The sequence below is a fragment of the Phoca vitulina genome, unplaced genomic scaffold (assembly GCF_004348235.1).
Source record: "Phoca vitulina isolate PV1807 unplaced genomic scaffold, GSC_HSeal_1.0 scaffold22, whole genome shotgun sequence".
In the NCBI taxonomy this organism is placed as follows: domain Eukaryota; kingdom Metazoa; phylum Chordata; class Mammalia; order Carnivora; family Phocidae; genus Phoca; species Phoca vitulina.
In genome coordinates this window covers 3156380-3180391 of record NW_022589725.1, presented here as the reverse complement: position 1 = coordinate 3180391, position 24012 = coordinate 3156380, and the positions used below count along the sequence as shown (strand labels likewise).

The 24012-nt window shown below is 50.0% G+C and overlaps 1 protein-coding gene across 5 annotated transcripts in view; it reads left to right on the top strand.

The window, feature by feature from the left end:
• The window catches only part of TOX2 (TOX high mobility group box family member 2), a 130562-nt gene that overhangs the window by 77623 nt on the left and 28927 nt on the right, over positions 1-24012 (top strand). For all 5 annotated transcript variants that reach the window (XM_032419856.1, XM_032419858.1, XM_032419859.1 and 2 more), the window contains exon 3: positions 4893-5138. In XM_032419856.1, the coding sequence (XP_032275747.1) occupies positions 4893-5138 (246 nt within the window). The remainder of the gene's footprint in view (positions 1-4892; positions 5139-24012) is intronic.

Here is a 24012-nt window from a genome sequence, read left to right as displayed (position 1 = left end):
ACCTCACCCCACGGCACACGGGCTTGGGGTGTGAGGAGTTCGGAATGCTCACAGTGAGGGTACCGAGTGCGTGAGCTGCTGTCTACTTGCTGTGTGTTCTTAGGGAAGTTCCTTAACGTCTCTGAAACTGAGCAAGAGCAGCAGGGGCAACGATGACAGCCGCCACCGAGGGGGCTGACTCCGCACCAGGCAGTGTCCTGAGCAGTCCCCATATATTGATCTGGTGACTCTTTACAGCCGCCCTGTAGCACCTGCCATTATTACCTTCTCCTCACAGATGAGGAAACTGAGGCACAGAGAGGTTAGGAGTGTGCCTGAGGTCACACACCTAGTGTGTGGTGGAGCCAGGATTCAAACCCAGGCCCTCTGGCGCTTGACCACACACAGCACTCCTGTGCCACAGGGACAAATATCACCCATGTCCAGGGCCGCCACGAAGACTGAGTGAGATGTATGCTCATGGCGTCTGCCCTGGGGCCTGGCTCATCATCCATTCAGCTAATTATTTTTGAGCTCTTACTTTGTGCCAGGTTCTGGGAAACAGGACCAACAAGGGCTCTCCTGGCAGAACTCACAGTAAACATTAAACAAATAATTATGCAAGCAGTTCGTTAACTACGCGTTCGATGAGTGCTTCCGAGGGGAACGCAGAGCCACCTGGGGCTGTGTAATGGGCTCTGACCCACTCTAGAGAGTATCAGGGAAGTCCTCTAAACCAACCTATTGCTGAGGGACGAGTAAGAATGAGCCAGATGAAGGGAGGATGTGTGGTGAGCACAGCATTCCCGCAGAGGGAACAGCCAGTGCGAGGGCCTGGAGGCAGGCAAGGTCACTGTGGCTAGAAGGGTCATGGGGGGCAGCCATGTGAGGATGACAGGGCCATGTTTGAGACTGCGGACTTTATCCTCAGGACAGTGGGGAGCCATCAAAGCATGGTAAGCATGGGAGTGGCGTGGTGAGGTGATCATCTTTCTAGAGACCACTCTGGCTACGTGAAGGGGATGGATTGCAGGGGAAAAGAACAGGAGACCAGGACAGAGGCTGTGGCAGTTGTCCAGGTAGCAGATGGTGTGGCCTGGACCAGGGCGGTGGTGGTGGGAATGGAGAGAAGTGGGTAGGTTTAAAAGATAGTTCAGAGGAGTTTCACTGGATTTGAGGGGTGACCGAGGGTAAGCCCCAAGTTGGTGGCTTTATTAACTGCATGGAGGACCGGATGAGGGACACACAGGTGCAGCATTGGGGAAGGGCAATGTGACTGCAGCTTTGCACATGTTTCCCTTGAGATGCTTGGGAGACACCAGGTGGGAATATTGGAGCGGGGAAGATGTTCAGATGCTCACATCTGGAGCTCAGATGGGTGCCAAGACTGGAGGTGGAAATGTGGCTCCTAGCTGGGAATTACAACTGAGCCTAAGGTCCAACTGGGGAGAGGGTGTAGAACAGGAAAGGAGAAGAGTCAGGACTGAGGCTGAGAATCTCCAGCGTGGAAGGTTGGGTAGAGGAAGAGGAGTTGGCATGGGAGAAGGAGAAGGGGGAGCAAAAAGGTGGGCAGCGTGAGGTCCTGGACACTAAAGGAGGGGCGTTCTCAAGATGAAGGGAAGGGATCAGTTGGACCGACATCACTGAGGAGACAGTGAAATGTGGTTTGAAAACAGCTGATTGGATCTGGCACCGTGGAAGCCACTGGGTGGTGGGGGCCTTGGGGGTGGAGGAGGCAGGTCCCAGTGGGCTGTGTAGTGAGTGGGAGATGAAGAAGGGCTGAGAGGTGAGGACAGCCTTTTTAGGAAGACGGGTGTGGACTGGGGAGGAGGTGGCGGCAGCTGGGGAGGGGTGGGGGCGTGTGCAAGACCAGAGAGAGGTGAGCATGTTTCAGTGCTGAGGAGAGTGGTCCAGCGGAGGGGGAGGCCGGAGAGCCAGGAGCAAGAAGGGTTCATGGGATGCCCAAGGTCCTTGGACAGAGGGGGAAGGGGAGGGGGGAGGATCATTGCCTACATGGGCAGGGAGATTGGCTTTAGGAAGGAGGGATGGCTCTTCTGGCGTCAAAACAGGAGCAAGTTTGTGGTTCTGGTGTCAGGATGCTGTTAGGGTTATTTTCTGTTTTCCCTGGGAAGTCGAGGGTGATTGGTCATCTGCACTGGGCGAAGGGGCAGAGGGGGTGTTGGAGAATGAGGAGAGAAGACAGGCTGGGTAGAACCGCCATGGAAATGAATAAGCTAGGAGGGAGTGGATCCCGGAGGCATGAAGACATCACACAGCTGGTGACCATGATTTCTGGTGAAATTTGGCCAGAGCTTGGCTCAGCTCTCTTGGTGATGGTGAGAAGGGCTGGGTGGTTGGGTTCATATCGTGGTGGGGGTTTTACTAGCCAGGTGCCAGGCGTAGAGGAGCAAGAGGGGCACAGCGTGCTTTCTCTCCTCCACCCATTTCTGATTACTCAGGGGTACTCTGTCTCCTCCATTCTGCCCCCATATAGCTGTCTCCCTTCACCAAGCCCTGTACCACTCATACCCTTAACTATAATATTATACCAGTTGACCTATGGGCACCTTGTCTTGGAGAAGATGCACTTAAGGGAAAAATTACATTAACACCCCCATATATGCCCCAAAGTGCATCAAAATACAACCTGAAAAATCATTTTCATCCCCCCCAGGGTGCCCATGTTAAGATGTTTGGAGGGTTCTCTCTCTCTCTCTCTCACTCTTTCTCTCTCCCTCTATCCCCCCTCCCCTGTTCTCCAGTAGAGACATACTAGTCTTTAAGCACAGAGTGTTCAGAATGTATTTATTTGGAGGGTGGGCACTGGGTGCACAGTGGACAGAGTCTCAACGTGGAGGACTGGTGCCTAGAGACTCCTTGAAGACGTTGCTGTGTCACAAGAGAAAGGGGTGGATCAGACCCAGATCCCTCCTACTGTTGAACCTGGCTGAAGCCTCTAGATCTTGATTTTCTGATCTGTCAAATGGGGATAAATACAGGATTCTTTTAAGAATTAGAGATTAATTATATGTCAATTATATCTTAATAAAGCTGGGGAAAAAATTGTTCAACTGGGGAACCCTGGAGACATTCATGTCAAGGTAGACTCACCTGGAGAATTAGGGAGATAACCCACACCAGGGTGAACACACTTGGGGAATTAGAGAGACATCCCAGGTCATATTAGACACACATTTGTAATTAGGGAAATATAGGAGGTCATTATAGACATGCCTGGGGTATTAGGGACACATTCCATAGGAAATGTGTCCTAGGAAATTATGGAACAAAAAACAGAATTAGAGATGGTGCCCATATAAAACACCCTGCATGATGGGTGGTCAGGAATCATGATGGTTATTATTCTAGGTAAGAAATGGTAAGGAAGAGGGTTGGTTTGGGGTCCTGTGTAAGAAAAAGTGCTTTTGATCTTCACAGTTTAGAAGGAGGTGTTAATTTGCCAACCTCATCAATATCAAGGCTGGACCAAAGCCTATTTCTTGGTCCCCAAGCCTTCAATTTGGCAATGACTTGGCCCCTACTCTAAGGATTATGAGGACCCAGATTCCCAGGATCTGTGTTACAGACAAGACGTGTCTTCCTTTGGAGACAGTGTAAATTGGAGGAAGAGGGAGGTAACTGGAGTGAGGCTTCTTTCTAACTATGTGACTTTGGGCAAGTAAATAGTTTGTAAAGTGCTTGTACCTGGCACATACTATATGCTCAATAAATGCTAGATATTTATATTCCTTGATTGAAAAAAAAAAAAAAAAAGGCTTGAGGAAATTGTTTTCAGCAGATCTGAGACCTACCAGGACATGGTTTCCACCTAAGTGTTGAGCTTGATCAGGAGGGACTGAGTCTTCCTTGGGTCCCTCTCCTGGCCATTCTGTTAATCTCAGGCACCAGCTGTGGGTCTTCCATTGAATTAGATTCAAATCCCACAGATACTGATTCAAGAAATGCAAGGTTGTTTTAACATTAGAAAAACCAAGTGAAGAATTTACCATTATTAACTGAATTAAAGGAGCAAAGTCACTTGAGCTTTCAGTAGATGCAGGGAAAATGAGTCCAATAAAAGTAAAACAACAATAACAACAAACCACGCACAACTGAAAGAAAAATAAACACCTTCTTGACAAACTAGCAATGCCCTCATGCTGTTCCAGGACACCTGTAAGAACCTATGGCAGACATTGTACTTAGTGGTAAAACACTGAGATCTTTAAGTTAAGGAAGAAAGCAAGGCTGCCCACTCTCACCATTTCTATTCAGCATTGTACCGGAGCTTCCTGATCAGTGCAGTGAGGGGGAAAACGAACAAACAAGGATTGGAGAGGAAGGTGTCCAGTATGGCTCCTAGCTTGTGCTTCTGGAGCTGTCTTTGTACCATTTACGGAGATGAGAAAGACCAGGAGAGAACCCAGTTGGGCTGGGTGTTCAGGGCACACAAGGGAAAGGTGTCCAACTGCCTTGGAAGACCACCAGGCAGGGAATCAGGATACTTCAGCTCCATTCCTAACTCTGACTAACCTTGGATGGGCCACTTTCCTTTTGGACCTGGATTCTCCCATCTGTAAAATGGGTGGGTTTGGGAAGATGGACTCGTGGTGGGCTGCAGTGTCCAGATCTGATGGCAAAATGAAGAAGACAGGAACAAGAATGGGTCCCACTCTCCAGGGGAGCAGGGTTTTGTATACAGACCCTCTAGTGGGAGGGAGCACCCATTTGGAGATGAGGCGAGAATCTGACCAAGTCATAGGGTCATCTTGACTGTCTGCCTTCCAGGGAATCATCCCTTCTTTCCTTTGTCAAGAAGTTGTTACTATTTTGTTGCTCTTATTGGTCCTATTAAGCATGTTCTGCAGTTGTAAGGCACTGATTCCCAACAACATGCCCTTTTGATGTTTTAGACCTACAACAGCCAGAGCGAGAGCAACGAAGACTATGAGATCCCCCCGATAACACCTCCCAACCTCCCTGAGCCATCCCTCCTGCACCTGGGGGACCACGAAGCCGGCTACCACTCGCTGTGTCACAGCCTCACGCCCAACGGACTGCTCCCTGCCTACTCCTACCAGGCCATGGACCTCCCAGCCATCATGGTGTCCAACATGCTGGCCCAGGACAGCCACCTGCTATCGGGCCAGCTGCCCACGGTGAGTCCCTGTCACCCCCCATGGTTCTGCTGGATCCAGCAGGGAAGGGGCTTGAGAGAGGAGCAGAATGCCAATGTTTTGATGAGGACCCTCTGCTTGTGTGCAGGGTGTGGGCTCGGATGTTTGCATGGGGTCTGCAGAATATGAGGGGTGGGCATGGATGGTAATTTGTGTCTTCACACGGGTAACTTCTGGAGCTCTGTTTATAGTATCTTGGTATTATCTGTTTTGTTGTTATTTCTAATAGTATAATCTCATTTTTATTTTATAATGGCTTTATTGAGATACAATTCTCACACCATACAGTTCACCCATTTAAAGTGTACAGCTCGACAGATTTTACACAAGGTTATATGACTATCAACACAGTCCATTTTGGAACATTTTCATCACCCCCAAAAGAAATCTTATACCCCTTAGTCCTCATTCTCAACCCCCCACAACCCCCAGCCCTAGGTAACCACTAATCTACTTTCTGTCTCTAGATATTTGCCTCTTCTGGACATTTCATATAAATAGAATCATAATATTTTTAAAATATTGTATCTTGTTTCTTGTTTAAGCTGCCAGGGAGAAGGGTGATTGCTGAGTTAAAGTTTCCAGGATAAGTAGAAAATCAGCAGGCAGACTAGGACAGGAAAGGACCTTCCAGGTTGGGGGAACAGCATGTACGAAAGCAAGAGGCAGGAGGGCTCATGTCATTCTTGGGGACAGCATGTGGTTCATTCTCTTTATAGGGCAGGAGAAAATGGACCTGGAGCCCAAGAGAGAGAAGGAGGTGAAAGAGCTAGTAGCACCTGGATCATAAGGGTCCTGAATCCCATGCTAAGGAGATACATGACTTCTTAGCATAATGGCTGATTTGAACAATCAAGAGCTGTAGAAAACTAGTAGAGGATTTTTGGTATAATAGAAAAAGTCCCTAAAGGGAATTCTAGTACTTCTCCTGAATAACTATGGTTATTTTTGTTTGTATATAATATTATATACTAGTCACAACTCTTAAGTTCATTTCTAAGTGACAGGAACCAAACTCAAACTAGCTTAAGCAAAAAAGACTGAAATATCCGGGGGTGGACAAGGGGTTTCAGGTATGGCTGGATCCAGAAACCCCAGTAGTGCCATTAGGGCCCTGTCCCATGCCCATTTCCACACAGCAGGCACGATGGCTACTGTAGCTGACATCTTCCCTGACATCTCTGGCAAGTGACAGTTTGGGTCTTCCAGGGAGGACCATGCTGGAGCACAGCCGGACCAGCAACCATTGTGTCCAGGAGGAAGCAATCTTCGATTCTGTCAGCTTGGGTCACAGACTCACCTGTGGCAGGGGAGGAGGGACTGCATAGCTGATTTCCTATCAAAATCACATGGTGTTGGGTGGATCAAGTTTATCTCTGCCGAGAATGCTCAGAGGCCGCAGATGCCTGGGACCTTCGGACATGCAGTGTATACTGTAGCAATCTTGACAGTGTTTTATTTACTGTGTACTCTTACTACCACCAAAGCTCCTTGCTTAAAAAAAAAAAAAAAAAAAAAAGCTGGTATCCTCTATGTATTTCTGTAAGCTACATCACATTTTTTCCTTCTTTGAATCCAGGTGAGAAATAAAAGGAGGGAGGGATGTTCCGGGTCAGACTGAAGTGCTCAGTGGAAATTGATACTCCGTTTCTTGAGGAATACCTTTCTTTGGGGCCCATCAATAATGCAGGCCCTCGGCTTCCTCTTCTCTAAGAGACCTGAAGATTCCAGAGCCATACGGTTTTAGTTCCACTTTGTTAGAATGATGTGCTTTAGCCATCTGGCCAGCTCATTGCTCACAAAACGTCACTACTCCAGACTGTCCCTGTTGGGGGGTTATGGTAACACAAGCAAGGGAGGGCCAGCGGACACCTCTGGCGTGTGCCCTAGGGAAGGCTGGGAGTGCAAGGGTCGGTATGGCTGCTGTCCTGGGCCCCGGTCCTGCTGGCCTTTGTGCCGGTGGGCAGGAGAGACTGTGGGGGTAGTGCTTAGCGTGTGGGCTCTGGAGTCCCGCAGCCCTGCCTTACATCCTGGATCCACCTCTGGAGCTTCATTCCCTTGCGTTGGGATCCTAACAGTATGCACCTCAAGACTGCAGTGAAGTGTATTTGGGATAATGTGTGCAAAGTCTTAGAAAAATGCCTGGCAGAGAGTAAACAATCAGGGAATCTTTATTATTGTGATTATTAGTAATAAAAGTGAATTCCCACTGTAACCAAATAGGGAGGTTTTCCCATGAGTCTCATTTACCTAAAGGAACAGATTGCAGATACGCCAGGTACCTTTATAGGGCCACCTGGTTATAATAGCTCTGATAGTTGCAAAGAATGTTGTCTGTATGTCAGAAATGACCTTCTGATCACTCCTCCTGGGGTATGTTTTGGTTGGGCTTGGTCCAAATAGGCACTTTGCGGTCATTTTCCAGATTTCTTTAAAACTAGCTCATGTTAAAGAGACTTCACAAATTCAGATAGCTTTAATTCTTCCATTAATCAGTTGTCAAGGGCTCACTGAGTTTTATATTCCCTCGTTCTATAATGAAAGAGAAGCCAAACTGTTTTGTCCAGGGGAGGGCTATTGGACCAAATGGGAAACCCGATAAACACATGTCCATCACGCCCGTCTGTTGGGACTCTCCGGTGAAGAGACACAAGGCACCCTTAGAGACAAGTTTCTCAAGTTTGTCCAAGCAGTAGGGAGGCAGGTGTGTGTCTGCGCGTGTGTGGACGTGCATCCTGAAGGTGGTGCTAGAATTTGTGTCGCCACCTGCTAGGTGTCACGCACAGTGCGGAAGGCTTTACACACTGTTTACACGCTGCTCCCGAGAACGGAGGGAGGCAGGGATCGTTCCATCGGGAAACGGAGGCTCGGAGCAGGCAGCCGAGGGCTGCTCGAACAAATTGTCCCAAACGTGGTAGTTTAAAACAACCAGAAATTGGTTCTCTCAGAGCTCTGGAGGCTAGAAGGTGTCAGGAAGGGTGAGTTTCCTCTGGAAGCTCTGGGGAGAATCCCTCCCTTGCTGCTTCTAGCTTCTAGAGGTGGCTGGCTATCCTAGCTCGTGGCCACATCACTCCGACCTCACGTGGCCCCCTCTCTCTGTCCGTGCAGTCTCCTCTGCCTTTCTCATAAGGACACGTGTGATAGCATTTAGGGATGATCCAGGATAATCCCGCCATCCCAAGAACCTTCACTTAATCACACCTGCAAAGACTCTTTTCCCAAATACGGGTTCCAGGGATTAGGACCTGACATTTTTGGGGGGCTGTTTTCAACCTACTGTGGTGATCACCTGTGCAACAGTCTTTATTAAGAGCCTCCTAAGTCCCAGGCAGTGTTCTGAGCCCTGGCTCTATAAGATGCCCTCGAGGAACTCCTGGTGCAGGTGGAGAGACAGGTGAAGTCTCCACTTCTGGAAATGTAGTAAATGCTCTGATAGAATCAGTGCACGCTGCTGTGTGTGCCCAGAAGAGGCACCTCTAGGAAGCGATGACCTGACACAAAGCAGGTTCTAGAAACACGTTACGAGTAAATGAGTGAAAGAATGTCACACAGTTATTGAGAAACCAAAGCAGAACTCGAGCCCAGCTCTGTCCGCTACTGTGCGCCTCTCAGTTTTACCAGGTGCCCGAGAGATGGAGCAGCTGGGCTGTAGGGCCGCAGGTGGCCCAGAAGGTGCCCCGATGGCCAGGAGGTCACAGATGCTGTTTGCACAGATTGAGATGCGTCAGGGATGTCCCTGGAGAGGTGGGTGAGGCCAGGGCGTCTGACAACCGTCTCCTTGATGCCAGGCCCTTCTGGCTCTCGTCCCAGAGGCCACCGATTCCTTCTGGTCCCCTGTCCCAGCCTGGCGGCCTCCTGACATGCATGGCAGTCAGCTTTTCTGCTTTTAAGGTATGGCTGCTGGCAGGAATCCTGTGCGATATTGGAATTGGGCCCCTTTTACAAAATTAAATATGCTTAAAGCTTCTCCCTCGACTTCAGCGTCTTAACTGATTAAACATTCATTTCCAAGACAAAAAGAGTCAATTTAGTATGAAAGATACATTTTGCCGGTTTAATTTAAAGCATTGCACCTCCATCTGACCCCTATTTTCATAACTCAATAATTTTATCCTGTGTTGATTGTCTCATTTTGAGAGAGATATTGTATGTATAAATCAGTTTCTAAAATACCCAAAGAAACTAGAAGAGTGGAATTTATTAAGCAGCCTCTGTTAAGTCTGAAATAATTTATTTGGAGTCGTCCTTGGGAAATGTTCGAGCTTATGGTCCCGGCATACCCAGGAGAGGAACTATCCTGGGAAGGGACAATGCTGGGTGTTGCCAGACAAGTCCCGGGGAACCTATACCTCCTGCGAGATCAGAGAGAGCCCTGGGAGAGCCTCGAGTGGGTGGAGGCAGGCCCGACAGGAGAGGAGTCCTGGCAGAGCTGTCCCCACTCCAGCCGTCGGTTCTGGCCACTTGGGAAGTTTGGGGTTTTCCCCAAGCCGAGCCCGGTGGGTCGCTGGAGCTGGGTGGTGCAGTTTTGGGCCTCGGTTAGCACGGGCGTGGCATGCAGCTGGCATTCAAGCGTTCTCTCCCAGAGTTGACTCTTGTTTGCTTTCTCTGGGGCCTCGGACAAGTCACTTCTCTCCCAGCCTCAGTTTGCCCACCTATGAAATGGGGATTGGGGTGCCAACTGTGGCGAACTCACAAATGGGAAAAGCGGGATAATGGCTCTGTCAGCTATGACACCCTGGACAAGTATATGGCTTTGAGGTTGGATAGACCTTCCGCCACCACCACCACCCATGCCACTCGCCCGGGGGGCTCAAGTCTTACCAACCTGGATCAAAATCCTGAGTGCTAGACTGGTAGTTTTAGATCCTTTGTGTTCTGGGTCCCAGTCCCAAAGCATCTTGCTAGGAGCCATGGCGCAGGGACCCCATGCCAAGGGAGAGGTCTTTCCAGGCTAGTGTCCTGGGGCAGGCTTTCAGGGAGGGGGCTGGGCAGTCTTTGGTTGCCACTTCAGCCCCCTGCTTTAGAGGTGGTTCCCATGAGAGAGCCTGCAGTGCTGAGTTGGGCCTGGAGTGTGGCGCAGGGATCAGAGCTTAGGAGCAGGGCCTGTGTACTGACTCTGGGTAGTCCTTGATATACTCCTAACACCCACCCCCCCATCTTCCTGTTCTCTGTTCTTCCCCTCCAATCTCCTCTCTCTCCTCCTCCCTTCCCTGCCTTATCCCTCCTCCCCGTAGGAGATTTGGTCTACCTCTATGTGAATCTCACAAGCTGAGATGTAGGGGATTCCCCTCCTGAGTCTGAGGAAAAGGGACCAAAGACACCCCCCTCAACCTTGTCTGGATGACTGAGCTACAGGGGGCAATGGAGAACCCCCAAACCAACTTATTTGTTTTATTGTCCTTAATGCATTTAATTTGTTTTTTTGTTTTGGTTTGGTTTGGTTTAGTTTATGATTGTTATCAGTTAGTTTTTGCTGTGTAACAAGCCACCTCAACATTTAGTGGCTTACAGCAAACAATGAACTCTTACTATTTCTTGTGATTCTATGGGTTAGTAGGTCTTTTGATCTGGACTGGCTTGGCTGATTCCTGAGGTCAGCTTGCAGCTTGGCTGGGACTGCCTGGTTGAGGACGATCTTGTTCACATCTTGGCAGTTGACCCGATGTTGGCTGGAACCAGTGGTCTCTCATCCCGTGGTGGCCTGGGTCTGTTTACGTGGCAGTGGCCACAGGGTTCCCAACAGCATCAAGGAAGGACAGATTGCAGGGTGCAACCACTTTTCAAACCTCGACTCGCATCACATTTGCTGATGTCCTCTTGGCCAAAGCCAGGCATGTGACCATGCCTAGATTCAAGGAGTGAAGAAATAGGCCCCACTTCTTGAAGGGAGAAATGTCAGCGTCATGTTGCAGAAGGGTGTGGATGCAGGGAGGGCAGGAATTCGTGGCCATTTTTGTGATCTATTGTGATATCATTTTGTTTTGCTTATGTGCTTTTGTTTTCTTGACATTTGGTATCACCTATGAGTTAGGAGCATGGGCTCTGGAGTTAAGCTAACCCAAGTTCAAAACCCAGCTCCACCATTTGTTTCCTTCCACCCTGTGACTCAGACCAAGGGGTTAATCCTCCGTGAGCCTCAGTTTCTTCATCTGTAAAACGGAGGTAATGTTACTTGCCTCATAGGAATGTGTGAAGATTGAACGATCGGATGTAGGAAGAGTGCTCAGCCCAGTGCCAGGCACACAGTAAGCGCTCATAATAAATGTAAGCTACTCTATTAATTATTCATTTTGCTCATGGGGTTTGGGTGGCTTCAGCCTCGTATCTACGTTTGTCCAGCCAGAACTGCTGGGAGTCGGCTTTGTTGGGGCAGGAAGTAGTCAGGCTGGCTCACCTGCCAGGGGCCAGGCCCAGAGGTGGGTGCCAAGAAAGGCAGGTCAGAGGCTGAGGTGCAGGGGGTAGGGAGAGGGCCCCAGCTGGAGAGTGGGCTGGAGGAAAGCGTATTACCTCCGCCAGGACCACAGCCAGGGCCCAGAGCTTGAAAGCAACTGAGAAGTGACAGTCCCACTGCGTGCCAAGAAGGCAAGGGCCGCAAACCCAACTTCTCCGGGCTGCTTGACCAGTGGCAGGATCCATCTCAGTAAGAACAAGGGGTTCATGGGGATACTCCAGCTTGAGGTTTTCCTGGGGGCCATGTTTTTATCTAATTCCTCTCTGGGGGTGGGCATGGGGGTGCAGATCTCACAACAGGCCCCTGAGGATCCTCAAGTGGGGGTAACCAGAGGCCCACAGGTTTCTTTATATTTAGCCAAGTCTGGATGCAACTCCCGCCCCCTGTTTTTTCAGAGGCAGTATGCGAAAGAAATATGTCTTTTTACATTTTATAAAACTCAGAAAAATGGCTTTAAACAGCTTTTGCTCTCCTGCTATAATTATTTATTTTCAAACACTCCTGCAGGGGACTGCTCCGTTTTCTTATCCTGCACTCCCTTTTCTCATAAATGAACCATCACTTCAATAAATCATTATGAAAACAGAGACTAACACCAGCTCTGAAAGGTTGAAAGATTTATGTAACACATTTATGTTTCCCATTTTCTCATTCTGGTACTCGGCTGCAAAAGCTAAGCTAATAAAAGCCGCTATTAATATTTCTTGTTGCCTAGCAACCCCAGAGCGGGAGTAATAGCTTCAGCTAGAAAAATAGATGACCGATAAGGAAAAATTCAATTCTTTTATTATCTCAGGGGGAAATGGCCTTTTACTGGAACATTATGATGTACGAGTGTGAAGTTGAACACAAAAGATTTTTGTGTGTTTGTTTTTCTATTTTTAATGAACATTATTTTACCTCCACTAACTCTTTTAGGGCACTTTTGTTTTCCTCCACCCTCTCCTGCCCCCCCCACCCCATCCCTCATGCTTAATTTAGCAGCTATAGTAGTTAAGAACCTGTCAGCATTTTTTAGTTTAAAAATGGTTTTTGCAGAGGTTTATAACTCGGTCATAAAAATTCACTCCCTGTTAAAACTCAGGCCCATGATAAGCCAATACACAGGCTAGTTCTCTGGGAGCAGGCTCCCGTTTGTTGAGAGATAAGACTCGTGGTTTTCACTAAGAGAAAGGTCGGAAAAGAACAGAATGTGTTCTTTTCCGTGTCCCAGTTTTCTTTGGAACCCAGGGACGCTGTCTCTCCTGAGAACTGTTTGCTCTAAAGTTTGAGGCGTGTTCAAAGGGGGAAAAGAGGGCTCATAGGCATTTACTGAGTACCTGCTGTGTACAGACTTGGTCCCCTTGCCTCCTCCCAGCAATCTGTTAGTGTCCCCATTGTTCAGACGCAGAAACTGAGACTAGAGGCCAAGCAAGCAGCCCAAGGTAGCATGATGTCACGATGTCTCACACCTCTGTGCTCTAGTGCAGGGTTTCTCAACCCAGCACTACCACCATCTGGGGTGGGAAGGTTCTCTGTGGGGGGGGCTGCCCTGGGCATTGTAGGATGTCTGGCAGGGTCCCTGGCCTCCACCCTCTATCCCTGGCCTCTGGTAGCCCGCCCTCAGTCAAAATCACAATCAAAAATGTCTCCAGTCAGTGCCAAATGTCCCCCGGGGGACAAAATCAGCCCTGGTTGAGGACCCCTGCCAGCTGTTTCTTTGGTTTAGGAGGATCCTCCCCCTTGTCAACCCGCTGAACCCCTTTTCCTGCATTCGGATCCAGCTCAGAAGTCATCTTCTCTTTGAAGCTGTCGGGATGCTGTGGGCTGGGAGTGGGTGAGACAAGTGAGTCACTTGCCTCAATCTAAACATTTGAGGGAGCACCAAAAATCTCAGTAATCGAGATAAACAGTATCTTTCTGCGATAGTTTTTAAAATCAAAATTACCACAAAAAAAACCCACTCCATGATGAAAGGTATATGAAAAGTACAAATAAAGGTGGGATCAGTCTGCGTTCATGGAGACAGGTGGCTGTCCATTCATATGTCCGTCTGTGCTACCAGCCTGGGACAGCCTGAAGGTGGGTCAGTGCGTAGGCCTTTCTCTGGCACCAGCATCTGGCAAAGGGCCTGCCTTAGCGGATCACCCTCAATGTCTGTTCATTGACGGAATGAATGGGAGAAGAGAGATTGCGTGTCCAAGGTCACAGAGTGAGAAGAAGGGTGGGTCTGAAACTTGAACATGAGCCTCTGACTCTGAGCTCCATGCTCTCTGCACCCTTCAGGCTGTGCACAGGTGAATGGAGGTTGCCTGAGGACTGAAACCTAAGCCACAGAGGATTTGAAGATGCCCCCGGAGTGCTCCCAACCTGGGGGAGGGGCCGGGCCACAGCAGCCATGATCTTAGCGTGCTGTCCACTTGGCTCTCCCTGTGGCTCTCATTTCAGCCTCACCGCCCCCTTGGCAGGCAGGAGGGCATCGCCAAGAACGGAACCACGATGGCCAGCCCCTGGGCATGCTCTGCGTGCTCACTGTGGGCAGAGATTCCTTATCTTGGCCCTTGGAGGGCAAAGACCACATCTGGTTTGACCCCATCTCCTCTTGGCAAACTTTTCTCCTACACAGTGGCTGAATTATCTCTGACTGTAGTCTGCTAACATTTATTTAGCACTTATGCTGTGCTTGGCACCCCCTTAAGTCCTTCTATTTGTTATCTCATTTCACCCTTCAGCCCGAGAAGGAGGTATTCTTATTGTTGCCACTTTACAGATGAAAAAACAGAGGCACAGAGAGGCGAATCACTTGGCTACACAACTGTCAATGGTGGCGCCCAGATCTGAACCCTGGCAGGCTGACTCCCAGGTATTCCAATATCTAACTGAACAGCCTTCAAACGAGTGAGTGAATGAATAAGGGAGTGGGCCAGCCAGGACTGAGACCCGCGTTATCTATCTGACTCCGAGTCAAGCCATTCATGTTCATAAGGAAGCATAGCATGAAGTATGAAGTGTTAGCTTGGAATAAGGAACAGATGAATACTGAGGAGTTCAGAGGAGAGTAGGAGCAGGGAGGGCTTCCTGGAGGAGGTAGCCTTGGGGTTGGGCCTTAGGGGCCAGAGAACAGCAGCAGAAGCCCGAAAAGAGGAAACTTCACACCTCTCCAGACTTCCTCGTTCACATCCAGTCGACACCCCTTCTGCTGGGATTTGCAAAACAGTTTGTGACATTTTATGATCACTTAGGTGCCCTCTGGTGGCCATCCTCACCACCCCCTGCCAGGCTCCTAATCCGAGCCGTGACCCTCTGGCCGCGAACGGCTGCAAGGGCCAGGCATTTAACTTCCATTCTGGGCGAGATGCCAAGCTTGGCAGACTACCTCTCCCTCTGAGACCTGCTCCCGAGTCATGAGGGAGAATTCAGGGAAAATCACAGCAGCATCCGTCAGCTGCAGCTTCGACATTACCCGGCATAATGGCCCTTTCCTCCGAGTGCATATTCAGTACCATGTTTGGGAAAATGAGCTTTTAATGTACCGTCGGCATTGCTGAGAAGCCATCTCTGGCTCTGCGGAATGTCTGGAGCACATAAAACTTGAGATCTATTGGAGTCATTTTCCCCCTGCTCTGGCTGGATCATAAAAAGTCAGTCTCCTGCGCTCTTTCTCTCATCTTGTGGCTTTGTCCATTTAGAACTCGGGAGTCTTTAGAAAAGGCAGCAAGACAAAACTCCTCTAAGTATTAAGGCTCCAGAGCAGAGTGTCTGTGCTCTGTTGGAGCCGCGGAGCCAAGAGCATCAGGAGGAGAAGAGTCCGCGGGAGATTTCAGCTCCCCAGTGGGGTTGGGCTGTGGCTGCGGCTGGGATGGGGCCTTCTGATGTCTAAGCAGTAGCACGTAAAGGGGAGCCTGCAGTCCCGGGGTCCCTGCTCTGCCCTGCTGGGTGGTCTGGGGCATTACTCGCCCTCTCTGAGCCTCAAGTAGTTGGGAGCTGATGCTTTTTACCCCACAGGGTGGTTGTTAGAGTCAAATGTGCTAATAAAATACTCCTGGTCCTTAGCTTTACGTGTGGGATGGAGCCGTGTCTGAGAAGGGTTTGTCGAGTGACTGGCAGACTGACTGACTATTCAAATGTTGCCTGTGTCAACACTTCCCAAACTGTAGAGCACTGTCTCTGTCGTTGGCGAGTAAGCCAGGTGGGGCCCCAGTAGCTTATTCCATCTTACGGTCCAATCCACCTCATCTCATCTAACCCTCCCATCGACCTTGGAGGGAGATGGAATTATCCTCATTTTACAGATGTGTCCCTGAGACTCAGAGGGCAAGTGGCCTGACTGAAGACACACAGCCAGGAAGTGGCGGAGGCAGGACGAGAACCTCTTTCCCTTGACCCCAAGTATTTTGTGCCGTCAGTGTTGTTCAGAAGCGCCCCTGGCCCTGGGCCTCTGGACGGCAGGCGGGGGGGGAGGGTTCTCGCCCCTGTGCGTCCCCGCCGGTGAGGGACTGTCAGACCTCTCACTTAAGTCAGAGTCGTGGGAGGGGCAAAAATGGCCCCAGCGGTGATTTCTCCAAACTCTTGGTAGCAAGGCCAAAGGAAAGGAACTTTGGGGTGAGTAGTTCCAACCTGTCGTTGGGCCGGGTCTGTCGCATAGAGCCGGGGGCCTGCGATGCTGGAGCCTAGAGGTGTCTCTTCCGAATAAGCCAGGGTGAGTGTTTCCTGTCACCCCAGAAACTGACCGAGAGACCTGGAGTCCAGGCTCCCGTCCTACCTCTGCCGTCACTGGTGGATTATGTAAGGCCAGCCACTTTCCTCCCAGCCTCACGTTCTTCGTGTGCTGAGTGGACAAACCTCAGATTACAGAGGGAGTCGAGGAGAGGATGTAGGGAGGGAGCATCTCTGAAGCATCCTGTGAACGGGCCCTGCCAGGGGTTGTTGTCACTGGGGTTGCGGGTCAGAGCCACAAGTCAGGGAGCCTAGGGGTCAGGCAGCTGCATGTGTAAGCAGCTGTGTGACCTCAGCCAGGCCACTTAACTTCTCTGTGCCACAGTTTCCTGATGGGGCTGTTGTGAGGAGTGAATGGTAGATGGTGTCCAGATCTTCACTAGAGGGAGGTCCGCGTGGTCCCACAGGGAGCTCTCAAGTGTGAATCAGACCAGAGTTGCGAGCCTTGGTGCCCCTGGGTGAGGTGTGAGTCAGACATTGGTCACAGGGGTGGGGCTCATGCATGGCCTGGAGAAGGGGGCGGCTGCGTGCGGACCTTTGGCAGCCAGTACACCCAGGAGTCCATCTACCTGGGGCTCCGGCAGCCTCTGTGTCTAAAATGAGTTCCCGGTAGGATCAATATCACCTGGGAATTTGTTAGGCCCCACCCTAGCCCCTCAGCCTGTGCTTAACCAGCCCCCCAGGGGTTTCTGATCCTGCTGGCACCGCTGGACTGCATCATCCTCAGTGGGGGCCCAAGTTCTCCATTGTTTTTAGCGTACGCAGAGCTGTCGCTTATGTGTCAGTTTGCCCTGAGGACTGCATCACGCCTGTGACAGTGGCAAACCCTTTCCCCCAGAGAAAGCAGAGAATCCACACCTCTGTGGGTGGTTCCAACTCTTCTCAGCCCCTTACACCTCCCATTGGCTCAGGCCTTGAAGCAGACCCTTTGGCATGAGGACCGTGCCCAGCCTGAGATCTGAAGGACTGCAGGCCAGATCTCCCTAGATTGTTGAATGCCTCATCCTTGTGAGGTTCGTGGGTAATTGTGCACCAGGGGCCCACGCAGAAGTAGAAACAAAATGCAGTAGGGGAAAAGAAGGGGAACTTGGGGCAGGGAGACCATCGGGACCTCCGTGTGACCGGGAGGCCAGGTTCTTCCAGCTGCTTATGGGGGACTGTGCCTGTGTGCTGGGTACGGGGCAGTCAGTGAAGCCTGTTCTAGAGACCATGAGAGGATGGAGTGTGAGCAGTCGAACAAACAGACTCAAGCTACACTTCTAGCACCGCCAGCATTAGCAACAGCTGGACAAGAAGAACGGGGCCTGGGTCAAAGGGAACAGCAAAGCATGGGCCTCCTTACCCCCACCCGCGATCCAGGGCCCAAAGGGTCAGCCCGAGATGGCCACTCCCCATCCACAGGACTCCTCCTCTCCCTTGGGAACCCCAGACCTTGGGCCCCTATGCCTTTGCACGGAAGACCCCTCCTCCCCGCTCCCTTTCACCTGCCTTGGGAACTTGACGTATTCTTACTCGCTGTGTCCCTGCTGAGGAGAAGCAGAATTCCAGCCAGCAAAGTGGCAGCACCCTCCTCTGCATGTCTTCACCATTGTGACTTTGGTCAGACTGAATTGGAACTGTGTCTTCCCATAGCCCTACATGTCGTAGGGAATAGGCTCGCTGTGCCCCAGCACGTGGCGGAAGCCTGCCACCCAAGAAGGCGTCCATAAGTGCAAGTGACCAGCGGCCGGCCAATGACACTGGAGACAAAACTATATTCTGGGAAGAGGGGCTTAGCCTCTGCTGTGGCCCCTTAGCCTAGACACTCACACCATGTCTCTGTACCCGCTGCTCACTGCTGTGCTGAAAGGGGGTCAGCACTTTGCCAGAAGTAACATCACTGGCCTTGGACCTCGCGAGACGTGGATTTAAATCTGAGTTCCTCCAGCTGCTTGCCATGTTGAGCAAGCTCCCCACCCCCTCTGAACTTTAGTTTTCTTATGTGTAAAATGGATATGTTAATAATTCTTACCGTATGGAGCTGTTTTGATAATTAAATGCTATAATGTTTATAAAATGCTCAGCATGATAGCCATAATAATGCTATTAGTCTCTAAGCGCTTTGTGTACGAGCTGCCTCTTTCTTCTCTGCCCACCCACACAGAGAACTCTGTATCCTTTCTAGATCTCCCAAGAAATCCACCTGCCCAAGTATTGGTGGACAAAATTGGCTCCCTGGAGGTCTTACGGGGATGCCCACCACAGACAGCAGCACGTGTCTATGCTGCCGAGTCCCTTTGTGGCCCCACAGATGCTCTGATGACCTCTCTCTCCTATCCCTGCCCGCATGGCAAGTTCATGGGCTCCCCTCCGTTCTGTCTGCCGCTGTGTTCCCCTCAGCCTCTGCATCTCCCCCGCCAAGGCCTACAGATCCAGATGCCCCGCTGAAATCAGCCCAACGGAGGCTCCTCCATTCCCAGCACCTGACTTCCTTAGAGGTTAGGTTAGGGCCTCTTTGGTTTGAACTGAGCATCCCTGGGGTCACCCTCCACCCAGAGCAGGGCATAGTGCATTTCTCAACACAAGTAAGGTGCAGTCTTCTCCCACAGAGGGATTCTGGTTGCATTAGTTTGAATCCCCCAAGAAGCAGCGCTGGACAGGATCAGGCAGGTAAGAGATTTGTTGAGAGGGAGAAAGATAAGGTGGGAGGTGGGGGATGCAGGGCTGACACCTGTGGAAGGCGGGAGTAGGAGGGCGGCTGGGTATGAAGAGTCTTAGACAGGGCACAATTCCCAGAAAGCTTTGCCCAGGCCAGTCACCCACGGGAGGAGCTGCTCGTCTCACCAGATGGTGCTGCCTCAGTATCTCCCGTGTGCGCAGCTGCTGGCTAGGGGTGGCCTCAGCTAGAGCATGTTCATGGAGCCAGGCAGCAGTGGCTGGGGCTCTCAGCACTGGGGTTCCCACAGCAGGAGGGCCGACCCGTGCATTTGACCATGGCCCCTTGTGCCATGCAGGTCTGACTCTCCTTGGTTCCCTGGGCCCCTGTTCCTGAAGGAAACTTAGTGGAGCAAATGACAGTTCCCCTCCCCCTCGGCTATCCCCTCGATGGATCTGGTGGCTTCTGTGTCTTACCTGCTCTGGAAAGGTCTGAGTCCTTGGCACTTGTTCAAGGTTGCTGCACCTGTGCATTCACAGTTGCGATGGGGAAGGGAGTTGCTGGAAGCGCCCAGGTGGGTCACCTGGGTCACATGTGTATTACACTCTCTGCCCCCACGGAGTCACAGCCGCCCTCCCTCCTCCTGCCGGTCAGGATGAATTCCCCTGCCATGACGGGGAGTCTTCTTCTCACCTGCTGCTCCCTAGACACAAGCCCCAAGGCCCTTGGCAGCAGGCTACTTGTTGTGTCCTCTGGCAAGAACATGCCCCTTTGGGGGGCCAGGTGCTCCAACCCAGCCGAGCCCAGAATTGCAGAGCCAGGAAGTGCAAGATCCCCCGGTAGGTCTCTGGGAGGGATAACGTGTAGGGCTGTTGCTGTCTCTGCTTCCACCCCTTGACTCCTGGACCCATGTACTCTTCACAGAACCACATGGAGGTCTCCACTGTGCGCCCATACCACACCATGGACGACCGTACCCCATCCTTTCAGTGTTTCCACGCTGAAGAGGCTTTGCCCCTGTAGAAGGCTCTTCCAGCATTCTGTGAGGATGCTGGCTTCTGGCCGGCGAGACATGTGCTATGGCCAGGAGAGCCCCCTGACGAGGGTCCGTTCCCACACCTGTCTCTGTGAATGGGCCCCCTGGTTGCATACCGTGTCGTGTGGGATTCCATGCCTGTGGACCAGGCTTTCGGTGAGCCCCCAGAGAGCAGTCCTGGCTCAAGTCCTGCAGATAGAGAGGCAAACCACGCCCAGAATATCTATCCTTGAGAGGATGCACGGCTGGCTCGTCCGTAATGGAAGGGGCCCAGCGTAGTAGACTTACCATCCAGAGGTAATGCCACGTGTGGGGCTCAGCATTGGTCTCTGTTGTTGACAGGGTGGACATTCAGAGGCGGCAGCAGCTAAATTGGCCTTGACAAGGGGGAGTTCCTGTCATTGGGCCCGTAAATAGCCTCCATCTTTGCCACCTTGGCCACTCCATCCAGGCGCTCAGTGCCATTTGGGGGTGGTTGATGGTAATAGCTGGCTAATCGCAATGGGCTGAGCCATTTTGTCCACTTGATCGTTCAGTGCCTCTTCTATGACGAATGCCTTCTGGTTGGCAAAACATGATTCAAAAATCTCACTTTATGCTCACTCTTGTATCTCCATCCATACACCTCTCCCCCAGACCTGGCTTGCCTCCAAGCTCACATATCTCTTCCTTCTAGGCCCCTGACCGACAGCCAGGCCCTTGGCCGCTGCTGTGAATCTGTATATAATCCATCCTCATTATTGGCGGATTTCTCTATTGGCCACTTCATCTACTAGCTAAAATTTATTTATAACCCCGAAATCAATACTCATGGTGTGTTCATGGTCATCCGCGGACACGCAAAAATGGCAGAAAATTCACATCACTCCACGTGCACGTTCCCAGCTGGGGTCAAACAAGGCAGTGCTGTGCCTTCTTGCTTCCGTTTTCCTTCCGTGAACAAGGATCTGTTTTGCAGTTTGTGTAGTGCCACATTTTTTTTGCATTTTGTGGCTTATTTCACTGTTTAAAGTGGTCCCCAAGCATAGTGTGGACATGCTGCCTGGTGCTTCTAAACTCAAGAAATGTCTCACAGAGAAAATAGGCATGAGTTACAGTGCCTTGAATTCAATGTTAATGAGTCAACTATATATCAACTAAGGCGTTTTTAAACAGAAACACACATAAAACAAGATCATATATTGATTGGTAGATGAAAATGTTGTGACCAGAGGCTCCCAGGAACCTAACCCTGTATTTCCCCTAGGAGTAGTGGTTCAACATTCGCTAATCAGAACCCAAATACCGGGGCCCCTGGGTGGCTCAGTCGTTAAGCACCTGCCTTCGGCTCAGGTCATGATCCCAGGGTCCTAGGATCGAGCCCCACGTTGGGCTCCCTGCTCCATGGGGAGCCTACTTCTCCCTCTCCTGCTCCCCCTGCTTGTGTTCCCTCTCTCGCTGTCTCTCTCTCTGTCAAATAAATAAATAAAATCTTAACACACACACACACAGACACACACAAAGAACCCAACTACCGTGAAGGATGAGAATTGACTATAGTCTCACCTGCTCCTTCTTCCACACAAAGTGGGTGATCAGATGCAGGGCTCACAGCCCCACCCACTGGGAACATCATTCTGATCTGTTCCCTTTTTTCCTTTTTTTTTTTTTTTTTTAGAGAGAGAGAGAGTGCATGCCCGCGCGGTATGGGGAGGGGCAAAGGGAGAGGGAGAGAGAATCCCAAGCAGGCTCCACGCCCAGCACCCAGCACGGAGCCTGATGCCAGTCTGGATCTCACAGCTCTGAGATCATTACCTGAGCCAAAATCAAGAGTCAGACGCTTAACCTACGGAGCCACTCAGGCGCCCCTGCTCTGTTCTCTTTCAAGGCCCCCCCACCCCCATGTATGTTGCTGCAATGAAGTCACCACCCACTTTTTGGCTTGTACCCCCGTGGGGAACTGACCCGTCTGTAAATTGTACCTGGGCCTTTCCTTCTTGTTTTTGGCGGGTTGTTCAAGACCTCTTCCATTTATCAAATGCCTACTAAGTATATATTGAGATGATCATATAGTTTCTCTTCCTTAGTATGTTGGGGTGATGAATTTTATTAATAGATTGCTCAGTATTCATACTCTACTTGGTTATGATATGCATGTATACATACATATTTAAACGTACATACATACATATGTAGTTTTTTTAATGTGAGGCTGGATCTAAGGCACTATTATTTTACTTAAGGTTTTGGTTTTACATTTTTTTTAAGTAGGCTCCATGCCCAGCATGGATCCCAATGCGAGGCTCAAACTCACAACTATGAGATCAAGACCTGAGCCGAGATCAAGAGGCAGACACTTAACTGACTGAGCCCCCCAGGCACCCCATCTTTTACATTTTTTATAGTGACTGGATCAGTAGTTTTCTTTATATAATATCTTATATATTTATATATCTTATATATCTTTCTCATATTTCTGAAGTGAAATACAGATTATACTATAATCTATATAACCATCATAGAGGTTATACCATCTTCATAAAATGAGTAGTTCATTACAGCTCTTACCACTGAATCACGTGTAGTATTACTTATAATTTTTAAAGCCTTTGTACCTGTAATTACATCCCATTCATATCCCTAAAGTTGTATATTGTAGTTTTTCTCTTTTTTCATGCTCATCTTGTGGGGGGCTCATTCATGTTATTGGTCTCTCTACTTTGTTTCATTCATTTTATTCAGAGAACCATCAGAGTTATGTATTAATTCTATTACTTTTCTTTTTTCTTAATGTATTCATTTTTCCTTTTACATCTCTTAATTCCTTCCTTTCTTTCTGTAGATGTTTCACTTTAGATTCTTTAGTTCATTTACTTTTCTTGATTATTGTTTAATGATTAAAAAGTTGATGGCTGTACATTTTTTCTGAGTATGGCTTTGGCTGTATCCTGTCCTACATTTTGAAATGAGGTATTCTTACATCTTCTACTTCTTCCAAAAACATAGCTTTATTGATTTTTATAAAAATGGTACATGGTTTGTTGTAAAAAAAAAAAAAATTACACGCCAATACGAAGAAGAAAGAAAAGATCATTAAACTGCACCATCCACAAGTAACTATTATTAACCATTTGCTGGTTAGGTATCTTTTCAGTCATATCTTTGCACATGATACACATACAGTTTACACAAATAAGACATAACATGGGGCCTTTTCCTGGACTTTGTAGTCTGTTCTGTTGGAGCTGCTCTGTGTGGCCCCACGATTCTCTGCAGCAGTAGCCAAGGGACGTATTTCCACGTCCGTAGTTACAGGCCACACCCTTATGTCAGCGGCTGCCTAACGTTCTGTTGTGTGGCTGTTTCACTGTGAACATAAACAATGTTCTTTGGCATCGAGGCTGTTTCTGACTTTCCTCAAGTATAAAACTCTCTTGAGATGGGTTCCTTCAGCATTGTGGAAACGGTTTTTGGAGGGCGTGGTCTCAGAGAGGGAGGAAAAGAGAGCTCTTCCCCAGGCAAGCTTCTTCGTCCTCCGAGCCTCCGTCTTACCTGTAAACCTGGGAGTCATCAAGGTGCCCACCTCATAGGAGGGAGATGAGAGTAAGTGAGGGGCCATTTGTGGAGGCTTCAAAACTATTTGCAGGTTGTAGGGGCCCTAAAAATCACCCTAGGGAGAGGGGGACACAGAGTCCTTTGACCTGGCCATGGAGGGGCGGGAACTCTGATCTTTAAGGGTGGAGCCAGCCCGGGTTGCAAAACAGCCTGTGGTCCTGAGCCACTTTGGCAACACTTGGCCATTGCCTTTAAGAAGCTGGATGGCAGGCAATGCCTGGCTTCCTCTGCGCTCCTAATATCGTCTCGGAGCCAGATGTCCCTGCTCCCCCTTTGCCGATTACTTTATGGCAGTTTAGGCAGTGGGAACTGCCCCAGAACTCTGAGTCCCGTATGTGCCTTGGATGTGCTGTGTTACCTGAGGACCAGTCCTTGCCCTCTCTGGGCCTCCCCTCCCTGGACCCTTCCAGCCTGATCTGCCGCTCTTCTGAGAAAGAGTGTCAGA